The sequence below is a fragment of the Etheostoma cragini genome, chromosome 13 (assembly GCF_013103735.1).
Source record: "Etheostoma cragini isolate CJK2018 chromosome 13, CSU_Ecrag_1.0, whole genome shotgun sequence".
Classification (NCBI taxonomy): domain Eukaryota; kingdom Metazoa; phylum Chordata; class Actinopteri; order Perciformes; family Percidae; genus Etheostoma; species Etheostoma cragini.
Window position 1 is genome coordinate 23,948,048 of NC_048419.1, and position 15,202 is coordinate 23,963,249.

General features: G+C 40.2%; 1 protein-coding gene across 1 annotated transcript; it reads left to right on the forward strand.

Moving 5' to 3' along the window:
• Positions 1–7,695: 7,695 nt before the first annotated feature.
• Positions 7,696–11,435, forward strand: LOC117955342 (cornifelin homolog B-like). The gene is made up of 4 exons (XM_034889778.1): positions 7,696–7,902; positions 8,872–8,985; positions 9,869–10,023; positions 11,065–11,435. Exons 2-4 carry the CDS (start codon positions 8,880–8,882, stop codon positions 11,185–11,187), a joined length of 384 nt encoding a protein of 127 aa, XP_034745669.1. The 5' UTR covers positions 7,696–7,902; positions 8,872–8,879; the 3' UTR covers positions 11,188–11,435.
• Positions 11,436–15,202: the final 3,767 nt, after the last annotated feature.

A 15,202-nucleotide genomic window follows, 5' to 3' on the forward strand; every position in this document is an offset into this window, starting at 1 on the left:
CCCTCTCTCTCTCTCTCTCTCTCTCTCTCTCTATCTCTCTGTCTCTCTCTCTCTTTCCCCCTCTCTCTCTCTGACTCCCTTCACCTCTTGCCTGTTGACACAATACAGTAACGTGAGCTAGTGAAATTAGCTGATACATGGTTAAACCTCATTGGCTCTTATAGTCCAGTCATTTTATTAAAAAAAATGGTGGGCTAATTTATAAGTAAACTCAACTGATTTGGTATCCTGAAGATGTCCCGAGTCCGGTAAAAAAAGTCCCAAATAATCTCCAAATTGTTAACATGGGCAAACGGGGCATAATCCAATTACCTATGTGCTAATTTGCATAAACGCCACAACGGATCTAGACATTGGGTGAAAATGTCTCGCTGAATCTGGTCGACATCTTACGATAAAAGACGTAATGTTAAGTTCTGAGTGGAGCCCGATCTTATAGTCTTCCGGTTCTCTCTGCACTCGCTTGGCAAGTTGCTGAACTCTGCCACCTCTGAGAAAAAAAGCTTTTTGGGGGATTTGGTACGAAAGGTCTAGATTAGGCTGACTGTAGATGGACCGTTAACCTCATCCTGCAGAGGTGCTGCTCTTTGGTCTGTTTGCGCTGAGCAGACATTTGCTCTCTGGGGTTCAGCCGGTTTATGGGGAAAAGCAGTTTTAAGGTATGTGTGTGTGTGTATGTGTGTGTGTGTGTGTGTGTGTAGGTTGAGTGACCAACTATTTGACAATGAGTCCTTGCAGCAAAGTAGTTGGGTTCAGGAAGTCAGTCCCTGTACCCGTGGTTCAATATGCTCGTTGGACTTCAGGCAAGAACCGTTGTACCTTGATATTCTCTCCTAAGCACACGTGATGGTCTGTTGTATGAGTTGTGTACAATCGGTCTCCCATTTTAGTCTTGAACTTTGTGTTAGCAAGACAATTGTGGGCATCTAATGGGCATCCCTGTCAAATGATTCCCTTTTTCATGGTAAGGCCAAGCAGCAACTTCCAGTTCTCAAGGTTGAGTCCCGATCATTTATCACATCACCAAACTGTTTTAACAAGTAAAACACAGCCACAAATCTTTGAACCAGAAACAACCTAAATATCTCTATCACCAAACCTGCCAGAATCACTACTTTTAGTGTGTAAAGAGCAGCATATCTCCACCAGACTCCATGTATATAATCACTACTTTTAGCGTGTAGAGAGCCGCATATCTCCACCAGACTCCATGTAAATATTCACTACTTTTAGCGTGTATAGAGCAGCATATCTCCACCAGACTCCATGTAAATAATCACTACTTTAAGCGTGTATGGAGCCGCATATCTCCACCAGACTCCATGTAAATAATCACTACTTTTAGCATGTAGAGAGCAGCATATCTCCACCAGACTCCATGTAAATAATCACTACTTTTAGCGTGTAGAGAGCAGCATATCTCCACCAGACTCCATGTAAATAATCACTACTTTTAGCGCGTATAGAGGCAGCATATCTCCACCAGACTCCATGTAAATAATCACTACTTTTAGCATGTAAAGAGCTGCATATCTCCACCAGACTCCATGTAAATAATCACTACTTTTAGCGTGTATAGAGTCAGCATATCTCCACCAGACTCCATGTAAATAATCACTACTTTTAGCATGTAGAGAGCAGCATATCTCTACCAGGCTCCATGTAAATAATCACTACTTTTAGCGTGTATAGAGTCAGCATATCTCCACCAGACTCCATGTAAATAATCAGTACTTTTAGCGTGTAGAGAGCAGTATATCTCCACCAGACTCAATGTACATAATCACTACTTTTAGCATGTATAGAGCTGCATATCTCCACCAGACTCCATGTAAATAATCACTACTTTTAGCATGTAGAGAGCAGCATATCTCCACCAGACTCCATGTAAATAATCACTTCTTTTAGCATGTATAGATAGATAGATAGATAGATAGATACCAGGTAGACTGGTGGAAAAGTGAACAGTGCAGTAGATCATGATAAAATATTAACTATGACTATAAAATGTAAACATAATAACCTACAACTGCCTGACTGAATAAGGGCACTATATATATATATATATATATATATATATATATATATATATATGGGAATAAGTTAGTAATATATGGGAACAAGATGTAAGATTTAGTATTGTAAGTTTTGTCTGTAGTCAAATTATTTTTATATTATTATTATATATATTCCTCTCTGTATTTTTAACACAGCAATAGTCCCACGTTTCCACTGTAAGACGTGTTCTCTCAGAGACAGAGAGTGAACAGCAACATTACTGAGTGCTGAGATGCCTCAGATAATTTTGGGGACATACAGCGTCCTCATTCTCACGGACGATTGCATTGATTATATGAGGTTAAACCAGTTTTCACCAGGTCTTAATGTTATCTGCCGCAACAATCTGATGACTATTGGGACACAGTTTATGGTAAACAAGGTTATCTGGCGGAGAGGACAGCTGTGATGAAATCTTCTGTTAACAGGAATGTGAGATGGGGACAAAACGTGAAAGAGCTTCTGATTATGTACCCAAAGAGTACCTCGTCAAACTAAAAAAGTAAATAATAATGGACAATGTTGAAGCTCCTTGTGTACTCTTCCCTTGCTGCTACCCAGAGTTCACTAATATGAGTTTAATGGCGTGGGGCCAGTAAATTAACAACCAACTTGCCCGTTTGAGCATCGTTGCATCACAATCATTTGATGTGAATGTGCCGTTGACCAATCAATAACTGATTTGGAGCATGACGTTTTTTTTTCACGCTTTATTGACGTTTTTTTTGTTGAAGTTTGACCTTTTTTGGGGGCATATTTTACACGTTTTCTTGTACATTTTTGACATTTATTTCATAATGTTTTTATCGCTTCTTTTTCAATGCTTTAATGACAGTGTTCTTGTTTTTTATTTTTTAAGTTTCTATGACATGGTGGTTTTTGGATGCTTTATATAGACCTTAGTGGTCCCCTCATACTGTATCTGAAGTCTCTTTTATATAGACCTTAGTGGTCCCTAATACTGTATCTGAAGTCTCATTTATATAGACCTTAGTGGTCCCCTAATACTGTATTCTGTAGTTTTTTGGCCAAAATTCAGCCTCTGTGCAGAATTCAGGGGGGGTATTGGAGGCTGGGGGTGTGGCCTTGACTAACTGCCGTGCTTCACTTGTTTGCAACAAGGCAGTAAGCTGCATTCTCTCTAACGCCCAGCAGGGGGAGACTCCTTAAAGCTGCATTCTCTCTAACGTCCAGCAGGGGGAGACTCCTTAAAGCTGCATTCTCTCTAACGTCCAGCAGGGGGAGACTCCTTAAAGTTGCATTCTCTCCAACGTCCAGCAGGGGGAGACTCCTTAAAGCTGCATTCTCTCTAACGTCCAGCAGGGGGAGACTCCTGAAAGCTGCATTCTCTCTAACGTCCAGCAGGGGGAGACTCCTTAAAGCTGCATTCTCTCTAACGTCCGGCAGGGGGAGACTCCTTAAAGCTGCATTCTCTCTAACGTCCAGCAGTTTAATTAGTTGATTTAGTAAATAATGGTCCCATTTATTTTAAAATGGAAGATAAAGCAAGGGATGCTTTAGGACCTGTCAATCAGGATGGAGGCAATGCTAACCATGCTAACGATATGGATATTTAAATTGCGCTGAACAGTGTGGTTTCAGAGGTAAAAACCCCGTCCATTTTCTCCATAATTATCGTGATTATCTGCGAAAATGTCTAAAAACCTTTCGAGGTCGACTGACCACGAGCTACGTGGTTTTGGAAATAAGGTTTCTGCTTTGGTGGAAGCTGGAATACCCTATAAAATCAACCTAAAAAATGTTTTATTCCTGATCTCATAGTAAAATACTACACTACCCACAATCCTAAAGGTCACCGCATTGTCTCTGATTGGTCACATTCGCTGTTACGTTGGAAATATTTACTGAAACCGCAAAATTATAGAGCGATCTTCTACCATTGAAGTCTATAATCATTTCTGTACACGGTTGTTCAATTTTTTTGGAGTGATAAAAAAGTTCTTTAGTGACGAATCAAATGTAGTCAATGGCAAAATAATAAAAGAAAAAAGTAGAAGTATTTTTTCCCCACATTTTTGCCACTTTTTCAATGTTTTCAATGGGTGTTTTTTGTTGTTTTTTGATGTTGACATTTTCAGCGCTCATTTCGACGGCTCATTTTTTGGAAACGGGTCAGTTTGACCCAAGGACAACATGAGGGTTAAAGATCCCTAATAGCATACAGAGTCCACAGAAAGCTGTGACATGAACACTGGATCGTACCAAAGTCGCGGGGCAGGTGCGTTACATTGCATTCAGGTATTTCCAGGTAATGCCAATGTTATTAAAAGTGACTCAAAGCGTCTTTGTATGTGAGATGATTATGTAATCCCTGTGACATTCACCTCTTTGTCAGCGGAGCAGGAATGCAGGGTTGGGCAGCTGCATCTCGGAGGAGGAGATTTCGGTATTTTAACAATCCGGGCATGTGCCCCCACTGAAAAATGACACAAGCTTGACCCAATATCTTAATCTTGATTGTTGAAGCCATTTCCATGGAAGTTATATTTGGAGTTTATTAGATATACACACCTGAGAAAACCTGTGATGGAAATGGAACGTAGAAAATTGGAGTTGACCATTGACCTGGAATGATGTAATTTGAATGGCTGTTAGGTTTAGTATAAAAAGAAACAGCACCCTGCAAAACATCCAGAAACCACTGGACTTCGGAGGGACCCGGTCTTTCTACCCACAGTACATGGAATTGCAGTTAATTTAGGAGAAAAGTAAAGATCCTAAGTTTTTTTGTGAGGGTGGGGCAGGAATGAGGACCCGAGAGCAGAGCACGGGGAACAAGGCCTGAGCAGGTAAACGCAGGTTTATGGAACAAACAGGGGTCCAAAGGGAGAGAACAGAACACAGGCCAAGTCCCAGAGTGACGAAATTCACAAGGTCCAAAACCAGGTCCCGAGGGGGAGGCAAGGCAAAACAGGGGGACCAGTGCAGGGAAAAACTCACAGGGAAGACCTGGAACAAACCGGAACCAGATATCTTTACGCCTCTGTCGATTGTGATTGTGTCCCGCTTGTTGTTGATTCTGTACAAAAAAAAATACATTTTTAAATCTTTAATGTTTGAAGCCTGAAATGCGGCAAAAGGTAAAAAAAGTTCAAGGGGCCGAATACTTTGGCAAGGCGCTGTACTCAACTGGCAAAAGAGACACAGAGCGCTGTAAATCAGCGGGTCAGGTAGTTTAGGGTAATGACGGGTTTCACTATCAGTATTTAATGCATTGGTCTGATTGTCTGAGGGCGTTTTCACACCTTCCTCGTTTGGTCCTCCGGCTTTTTGGGGCTTTTGAGTTTGGTCCGAACCCCCCGTTGGGGGTGAGAAAGGTCAACGGACCACGGTCTGAATCAAAAGACCACGTTTTGGTCAGATTTAAGAGGTGGCCTGGGTCCGGATCAAACCAAACCAGGTTCGTTTGCAGCATGGGAACACTTGTTGGATGGTTCGGACCAGTTACAGGAAGTTAGGTAACTACCATAGAAGAAGAAGAAAAAATGGGAAAAAAAACTGTAGATGACATCAGACTGGGGGGGGGGGGGACTGGGCAGAGAGGACAATACATGCATAAATACATACATACATACTTACACACATACAGTACACATACATGCACACACACAGTACACATACAGTACACATACATGCACACATACAGTACACATACAGACACACATACAGTACACATACTTACACACATAAAGTACACATACATGCACACATACAGTACACATACATACATACATACAGTACACATACATACACACATACAGTACACATACATACACACATACAGTACACATACTTACACACATAAAGTACACATACATACACACATACAGTACACATACATACATACATACAGTACACATACATACACACATACAGTACACATACTTACACACATAAAGTACACATACATGCACACATACAGTACACATACATGCACACATACAGTACACATACATGCACACATACAGTACACATACTTACACACATACAGTACACATACATACACACATACAGTACACATACATGCACACATACAGTACACATACATGCACACATACAGTACACATACTTGCACACATACAGTACACATACATACACACATACAGTACACATACATGCACACACACAGTACACATACAGTACACATACATGCACACATACAGTACACATACAGACACACATACAGTACAAATACAGACACACATACAGTACACATACAGACACACATACAGTACACATACAGTACACATACAGTACACATACATACACACCTGGAATTACATTAATACCTGGTCACTTTAACACTAGACTCAACACTTTTAAAATAATTTATGGTCTTTTTTTACATCTTTTTAATGACGAATCTTCTTCTTCTTCTTCTTCTTCTTATTACTGTTTTGCCTTTTCTTTTCTTGCTAAAACTGATGCTGGAAATTTCACTTTCTTTGCGGGAGTCGTCCCAAAAGGAATAATAAAAGGTTTCCTCAGGGTGATTGTTAAAAGGAAGGGAGAGGTTTATTTATTCAGGATTCCTCCCAGACCTGCAGGCTAAACCACCTGCAGGCTAAACCACCTGCAGGCTAAACCACATGCAGGCTAAACCACCTGCAGGCTAAACCACATGCAGGCTAAACCACATGCAGGCTAAACCACCTGCAGGCTAAACCACATGCAGGCTAAACCACATGCAGGCTAAACCATATGTTGCGTAACTTCCACCTGTTCAACTATTGAAGTACTTCAAGTGTTTTCCTTTGAGGTTTATCAGAGGTTTACCTGCTTGTATTCAGCAGAGGTGATTAGAGGAATATGATTGTTTTTTTTACATAAATAAAAATGCATTTAAGCAGCATTTTGAACCGTTATTAAAAAAAATATATATATATATATATATATATATATATGTATATAGTGCAATGACATTATTATCCAAGGTTAAAACTCATAGGTTCTGCTAAAAAGAAATGTTTTTAGTCTTTTTTTAAAGGTCTTAATAACAATCATATTATTTTGTGTCTTGTTTTAATTGCATGTAATATTGTAAGTGTGGTATTATTTAATGTAGACGTTGAGATTATGTAATGTGGACCCAAGGAGGAGTAGATGCTAACGGGGATGTCCTCATGTTGTCCTTATTTTGTCCTCATATTGTCCTCATGTCGCCCTCATGTGGTCCTTGTGTTGCCCTTGTGTTTTCCTCATGTTGTGCTCATGTTGTCCTTATTTTGTCCTCATGTTGTCCACATGTTTTAATGTGGTCCTCATGTTGTGCTCATGTTGTCCGCATATTGTCCTTATTTTGTCCTCATATTGTCCTTATGTTGTCCTCATGCTTTTCTAACTCAAACATTAGGTATAATTTCCTATAAATTTCCTCCGTAACGCCGTCTTTAAAAGACCTCGCGTAATATTTCTAAAACACAAGAAGCTTAACTTTCACTCTATGTCCCGTTTAATAGTTTAAGAACCAGGACAGACCAGTTCATCATGCTCCTACACGCGTCTGCCATTCTATCAACGGGGTTGGTATTATTTAATTGAAAGGTTGTAGAAACCTGGGGGGCCTTGTTTAAATAAAGCAACAGCACGGTTACACCCAGAGCTTTGTGTTTTTAGGACAACAGTGTGTAAATGTCACGGCCCAGCCCCCCGGTTTCTCCGCTGGTTTTTGTGTTGAGGGATCGAGCGGCGCTGGGTGGACCGGTCGGTCCGGTTTGTCCTCTCCGGTATTTAAGGTGTCTGCAGCTTTCTCTCAGCTGACACGGATATCAGCAGCGACAGGACGTGCAACCCAGAGCTCGCTCTCATCACACAGATACACAGGTGAGACTTCAACTCATACACCCCAATACTCTAGTGTTACTCCAGGAAGACCAGGCCATGTCATTTGAAATTGTGACACTTCATTTTTTTGACATGATTTTTTAACATTATGATGAAATGTGTAAGACAGACAGTAAAAAACTCTACATGGACTTGGGGAGGAAGTGTCACCGAGGGAAACCTCCTGCTACTTTTATACATAAATGCTGCTTTTTATCATCTTTAACCTGTCTGAGCTTGGTGTTTGTGTCTTGTAATGATCACATTCAGTTTTTTTGGGGAAGCATTTTGTCAACTTGGCTTTAATCTTCGTGTTTTCTTCTCGTCGAAATTGAAAATCCTCCCTTTTGTTGACGCTTTTTAATCGATGTTTTTAACTTTTTTGTCCCTTTTTTTTAAACACTTTTGACACTTTGTTCAATGTTTGTCACTTTTTGACGTTTAACACCACATAACACTAACTTATTAACTTTAGTTTTACAGTTATTTTTGGAATTTATGGTCAATAAACCTCATTTATAGGAAATTATACCTAATGTTTGAGTTAAAAAAACAGAAATTAGGAATTAATTAGACTAAAATTAAAGGAATGGATGTTGATGATAATCAGACTGGAATATGTCAACTTTTACTCAATACTATTTAAAAAACACTTAAAATTGAATAAGACGCCCCAAAATTAATAAAAGTAGAGATGTGTACTTGGCGAAGAGCGTTGTGTGGAATCAATCATGATATTTTGGGGAGTTAAAAAGAACATTTATATAGGACAACATGAGGGTTAAAGCAATTTACCATGAATTATTATTTTAAAATGATGTTTTTTATATTTTTATAATTATACCATATTTAAAAACAGATACTTAGCCATTTATGTATGCACTAGGAAGTAAGTTCTGGCTTTACCACCAAAGCATTCTGGGATATGAGAAAAAAAATGAACCTGAACTCTACATCCTGGTTCTTTAGGAGCCACCATGACTTCCAGGATGGTGGTCAATCAGCCTCAGCCGGTGATGGTCTCCCGAGAGTCCGAGGAGTGGTCTTCTGGGATATGTGACTGCTGTGACGACGTGCCCGAGTGTGAGTGGATATGTCCCGAAAATAAAATAATCACATATTTATCGCGAGATAATCTTTACTTTGAGCATCTACAGAGCTGGTCATAAGTTTACACACCCAGGCGTAAGTTGACTAAAAAAATAATATAAAAAAAACATCTTTTGGAAATTGATTTGAACGCCTTAATTAAAAAATCAGGACAAATCCCACCAATTTTCTTTGTGAAAGAATAATCTATTATTGTAAATAATTACATTTTCTTCCTTAAATTACATAGGTTATAAGTATACACCCCCCGATGTTAAAATACAGTGGGCATACGTATACACCCCTCTATGTTAAATCCACATAGAGGCAGGTTTTTATTATTAATTGCCAGTTATTTCATGGATCAGGATAATATGCATCCTGATAAAGTTTCCTTGGCCTTTGTAATTATACCCCCCACCCACACACACACACACACACACACACACACACACACACACACACATCATCACACAACCTTCAGCATACATAGAGATCAGCATGCGAAGCTTTCCATAAGATCATCTCTCAATGCAAACCAAACCAGCTAGTAGTCTAACTGAAATAACAACATGTCAATCTCTAGGTATGGTGAAGGGTATGTGATGATGTGTGTGTGTGTGTGTGTGGGGCGGGGGGGGGAGATGATGCATTAACTGTTGCATAAGGACAAAGAGGCTGAACTGGTTGAGTACAGAATATGCAAATTATATGTGCATGGGCAGGGCTGCTACGTGTCAAAGAGCTGTTGAGTCATTAAAAATTAAATCTGGTTTAATTGGATAGTTGTTGTTTCCTAGTGTGTATGTGTGTGTGTGTGTGTGTGTGTGTGTGTGTGTTTCCGCCTTGTTCAACTTGTTCTTTCTCCCTCGTGTAGGTTGTTTTGCTTTCTGGTGCTTTCCCTGCTTCACCTGTATAACAAGCAAGAAATATGGCGAATGTCTGTGTCTCCCCCTGCTGGACGGGTTCGGCCTCATCCCCCCCATCACCATGTCCATGAGGGTCTCCATGCGGCAGCGCTACCGCATCAGAGTAAGGCCACAATTCAGTTGTTGTTGTTGTTGTTGTTGTTTTGTTTTTTTAACCAATATTTACTATGATGAAAGACTCCCACTGTCACCCACCAAACATTAATAATGACTAATTTGTAGAACTCTATGACTTGTTTTGACAAAAGGGAAGTTGCAGAAGTCTGAACAATCTCACGTGTCCAGTGTTAAAGTGTAACTGTGTTATATTTCTATGTTTTTGTGTCTCTTCAATGTAACGTTAACGAGCAGTCGCGCACCTTCAGTCAGCGTCCACTAAAAGTTCTGTTTCTGCTGCCGACAGACTCAGATTATTATTTTCTGACATTATGGAAAGGATCACTACAGAGATAGACCGTTTAGTTAAATAAACAGAAATTTTAGCATTTATAGAGCAGCATATCTCCACCAGACTCCATGTAAATAATCACTACTTTTAGCGTGTATAGAGCAGCATATCTCCACTAGACTCCATGTAAATAATCACTACTTTTAGCGTGTATAGAGCAGCATATCTCCACCAGACTCCATGTAAATAATCACTACTTTTAGCGTGTATAGAGCAGCATATCTCCACCAGGCTCCATGTAAATAATCACTACTTTTAGCGTGTATAGAGCAGCATATCTCCACCAGACTCCATGTAAATAATCACTACTTTTAGTATCATAAAACACACTTCATTCAAAGTGAACAGAGACTAAACAAAAACTTTCCAAAGGCTTCTTGGTTCGTCTTTCCACTGTTCCAACAATCACCATTCTGGTTTCTTTGAAATACAGCCTAAATTCACCCATTTGTATGTGGAAATATGCTGCTCTATACACGCTAAAAGTAATGATTATTTACATGGAGTCTGGTGGAGATATGCTGCTCTATACACGCTAAAAGTAGTGATTATTTACATGGAGTCTGGTGGAGATATGCTGCTCTATACACGCTAAAAGTAGTGAATATTTACATGGAAAAATTTCACAACCCAGTGTTGACCTGGGCTGTGTTAGCGCCGACCTGTTGACCTGACGTGACTGTTTTCCGCCTGCAGGACACCATGTGTAACGACTGTCTGTACTCCACTTTCTGCACGGCGTGCGCCTGGTGTCAGATGTCCCGAGAGATGAAAAGAAGAAACATCCCAATCGTTCTGGTCAGTGCCAAGCACGCATGACGACACTCATCATTCATCTCCACCCGGGCTGTCACGTCTTCCCGTTAACTGCAACTAACATGTTAGTTTAACTACACTTTAGACTGAAGAGAAACGAATGATTTAAAGAAATGACGCCTAAAGTGCTCATGCCACTGACTGAAAAACCCAAGGCATAAATCTCTGTAATAGTACTTTATTGAGTTTTTTTGTTTTTAAGATGGTTGATATGATGACTCTCCAGCATCATTAAAGTCCCTATTGCAAGATATTAGCTTTAGTTATAAAGGCGGGTTGGTCAGTTTTAATTTTTTTGGATTTATTCTTATTTTATTGTTGATTCAATATTGTTTTGATTTGGGATATATTCAATTAAAAAAAACAATTTAGCTTGGATATGAAAGAGATGTAACGCTGTGAATTGTATAAGGAACCCTCTAACCTGCTGCATTATTAAAAATATCAACGTTGGTGTTGAGAACTAACCCCAAACCAGAACTTGCACATGTGCTTTCTTCCATACAAAGACCTTAAGACGTGTACTAGTACCAGCTGTGCATGAGGCATGCATGGCTGGTCGTCATCAGCGATGCCGCAAAAAAATGCCGTGAGCTAACGTGACTCGTACACAGCACGCAAAGTTGTTTTTGATTCTCGACCAGAAGACACATTCAGTTTCTAAATAAGTTAAAAAATCACCGCTGGCTGAGTCACTTCAACATGGCGGAGAAAAACGTAGCAAAAAGTGTTAAAAAAAAAATATATATATATATATATATATATATATATATATATATAATAATAATATAATAATGTCGATAAAAAGCAACAAGCTACACACAAAACTAAAATAAAACATTGAAAAAGGTGACAAATGTTGAAAAAAGGCAACTTAAACATTGAAAAAGCGACAAAGGCCTTTCAAAAAGGAACAAAAACTTAAAAAAGAGCAAAGTGATGACCATTGAACAAAGTGACTTAAAGGTCCAAAAGAAAGCTTCGAAAAACATCGTCAAAAGGCGAAAAAAATCACAAAAACCTGGGGGGGGGGGGGGGGGGGCAACAAAGGTTTTGAAAAATATGATCAAAACGTTGGAAAAAGGTTTAAATTTTGACCCAGAAAAAGAAAAAGTTTCCCGTCGGTCGCCGGGAGACGACACGGGGGTTAAAGCCGTGACCCGCGGACCAGACGGCCGACTGTCTCGAGTCCGGACTCCAGTCCGTTTTTCTATGGTCTCGGACTTGTCCCGGACTCGCTAGTATTTGGACTTGGACTTGTCTCAGTCTCTGCTGCTGGTCTTGCCCAATATGCCTTCTGGTCTGGACCGAGTCCAGGTGTCTTTGTTATGTTTATGATAACATTGGAGGGAAAGTGAAACCCAAAATGATTGTCTTGATACTGTCATGCATGAGACCTGTTTCTATCCTGGACTCGAGTTGACTCAGACTCAAACCTTTTTGGACTTGGTCTTGTCTTGGACTCAACTAGTCCTGGGTTTGGACTTGTCTTGGACTCAAACCTTATTGGACTAGGTCCTGTCTGGCACTCGACTAGTCCTGGTCTTGGACTTATCTTGGACTCGAACCTCTTTGTACTCGGTCTTGACTCAGACTCAAACCTTTTTGGACTCGGTCCTGTCTGGCACTCGGCTAGTCCTGGTCTTGGACTTATCTTGGACTCAAACCTCTTTGTACTCGGTCTTGACTCAGACTCAAACCTTTTTGGACTCTGTCTTGTCTTGGACTCAACTAGTCCTGCGTTTGTGTCTTCACTTAGTAAAATGATTCATAAAAATTGGATTTTTCTGGTTTATTGACGTACCTGACCTTTGACCTCAGGCTGCTCTTATTTTAGGGATGGGAAGCGTTCGAACATACTCCAGGAAATGACATCACAATGAGAAGAAGTGGTGAAGTGATTTTAAGGATTTAGAGTTAAATCCTAAATGTAAAACCTCAGATGTCCACTAGAGGGCGCCACACACTTTAGAGATGCCCAAGGCCGTGTGGGGTCACAGCAGGGCTGTAGTCAAGACCACGTTTGTTGAGTCCAAGACAAGTGTAAGACCAGGACTAGACGAGTCCAAGACAAGACCAAGTCCAAAGAAGTTCCAGTCCCAGTCAAGACCGAGTCCAGGATAGATAAAGGTCTTATGCATGACAGTATCGAGACAATCATTTTGGGGTTTTCACTTTGCCTTCAATATTATTATCAACATAACAAAGACACCTGGACTCGGTCGAGAGACCGGACTCGAGTACTGCAGCCCCGTCTCTTCTTATTGGCCACACCGGAGGGGGACAAAATAACAGAAACACCTTCAAGATTCAAGTTATTGAATTTATCGTCATTCCAAAAAAATCTGGAAGTGACACGTGGAACGACATGACGTTGCATTGGATTGGACCTCACTGAAAAGCCATCAGCAGCTAGAACAATGCAATTATAAATAATATATTAATATGCTGTGTTAAAAATAGAATCTAGAATTAAGATAGATATCATTTTTAAAAATATGAGAGGTCTAGAAATACACGTTTTTCCTCTTCATGACGCATTTTTTGACTGATGCAACTCATACTCCGAGCGAGTTATAGTATAATCACGGTATTGAAGTTTTCCTGCACTTTGAGACTGATTCTCTGTGAAAATCTGTCGTCTTTCTACATCTGTAATGCTGCTTTGAAACCTCACTTATACAGACACTCAGGTCTCTATTAGAGCTGACACATGCTGCTAAGTGGCGCTCAACAACTTCCTTTGTATTAGGATTTAGGGGTGACAGTTTTCTGGGGGGAAAAAACTGCAATTTGGTACAAATTAAAGGAAAAATACAGAGGTTTTGGTACATTTGGTAACCTTTCAATCAATTATTAAAGGCATGGATGGTAACGTTTTCCAATATACAGTTTCATATATTTTGTTTGAAATGGTCTCCGACAGCCAAAAATAACTTACTGAAGGAAGTAAAAACAGATCTGTCAAAAGCTTTCTTGGTTCATCTTACCGCTGTTCCAACAATCACCAGATATGCTGCTCTATACACGCTAAAAGTAGTGATTATTTACATGGAGTCTGGTGGAGATATGTTGCTCTATACATGCTAAAAGTAGTGATTATTCACATGGATTCTGGTGGAGATATGCTGCTCTATAAACGCTAAAAGTAATGATTATTTACATGGAATCTGGTGGAGATATGCTGGCTCTATACACGCTAAAAGTAGTGATTATTTACATGGAGTCTGGTGGAGATATGCTGCTCTATACATTCTAAAAGTAGTGATTATTTACATGGAGTCTGGTGGAGATATGCTGCTCTATACACGCTTAAAGTAAAAGGTCTATCTCTGTAGGAATCCTTTCATAATGTTGTCAGACACTTAGAATAATAATATGAGTCTGTCGGCGGCAACAACAGAACTTTTATTGGACGCTGACTGAACATCTGTCCTGTCGAGTGACATTACAACCCAGGTCACGGCTGCAGGTTACAGCCGTCTCGCCCAATCCTGGAGCAATTTTAAACATTAGTCACTAATTAGACACCCACGCACGGGGACGTCCAGGTTAAAATAACACGGAAATTACCCTTTAAAAATAGGATAAAGAATAACTCCTTCACCCATAGTTCCTGTTCAGTTTGCACAGCGACCTATGGCGTCACTACCATGTCATATTTTGTCAAATTACTCCCAATAAACTTTGCCGCTAGTTGAGTCCGGTTTGCGTTCCAGCTGGGCCGATCCCTCCCCTCCGCTGGCACACTTGGCCCCGGTGTTCACTGTAAAATTGCTCAGTGGGTTGTTTTTAAGTGGATTATAATGACAGTTATGGTTTGCAAGAATTGATGTTTGTGACTTTTACGAGGTGTGAGTGAGGGGGCGGGTCCAGGCGGCTCATAAAGGCCGAAGGAATGTTAATTGGTGGAGGCCACTGCCGCCCTCTTTGTTCTGCTCTCTCATACTAGGCTTCTGTTGCGCCCGTTAAAGGCCAAAGAACTGATTTAAAATCTGTGACTTTAACCCCACACGCC

What these genes read in the sequence shown, in the direction of transcription:
- LOC117955342 (XM_034889778.1), top strand. Translation starts at nt 8,880, where the DNA reads ATGACTTCCAGGATGGTGGTCAATCAGCCTCAGCCGGTGATGGTCTCC. An exon ending in CTGTGACGACGTGCCCGAGT is followed by an intron (nt 8,986 to 9,868) that starts GTGAGTGGATAT and finishes TCCCTCGTGTAG; the next exon opens with GTTGTTTTGCTTTCTGGTGC. An exon ending in GGCAGCGCTACCGCATCAGA is followed by an intron (nt 10,024 to 11,064) that starts GTAAGGCCACAA and finishes TTCCGCCTGCAG; the next exon opens with GACACCATGTGTAACGACTG.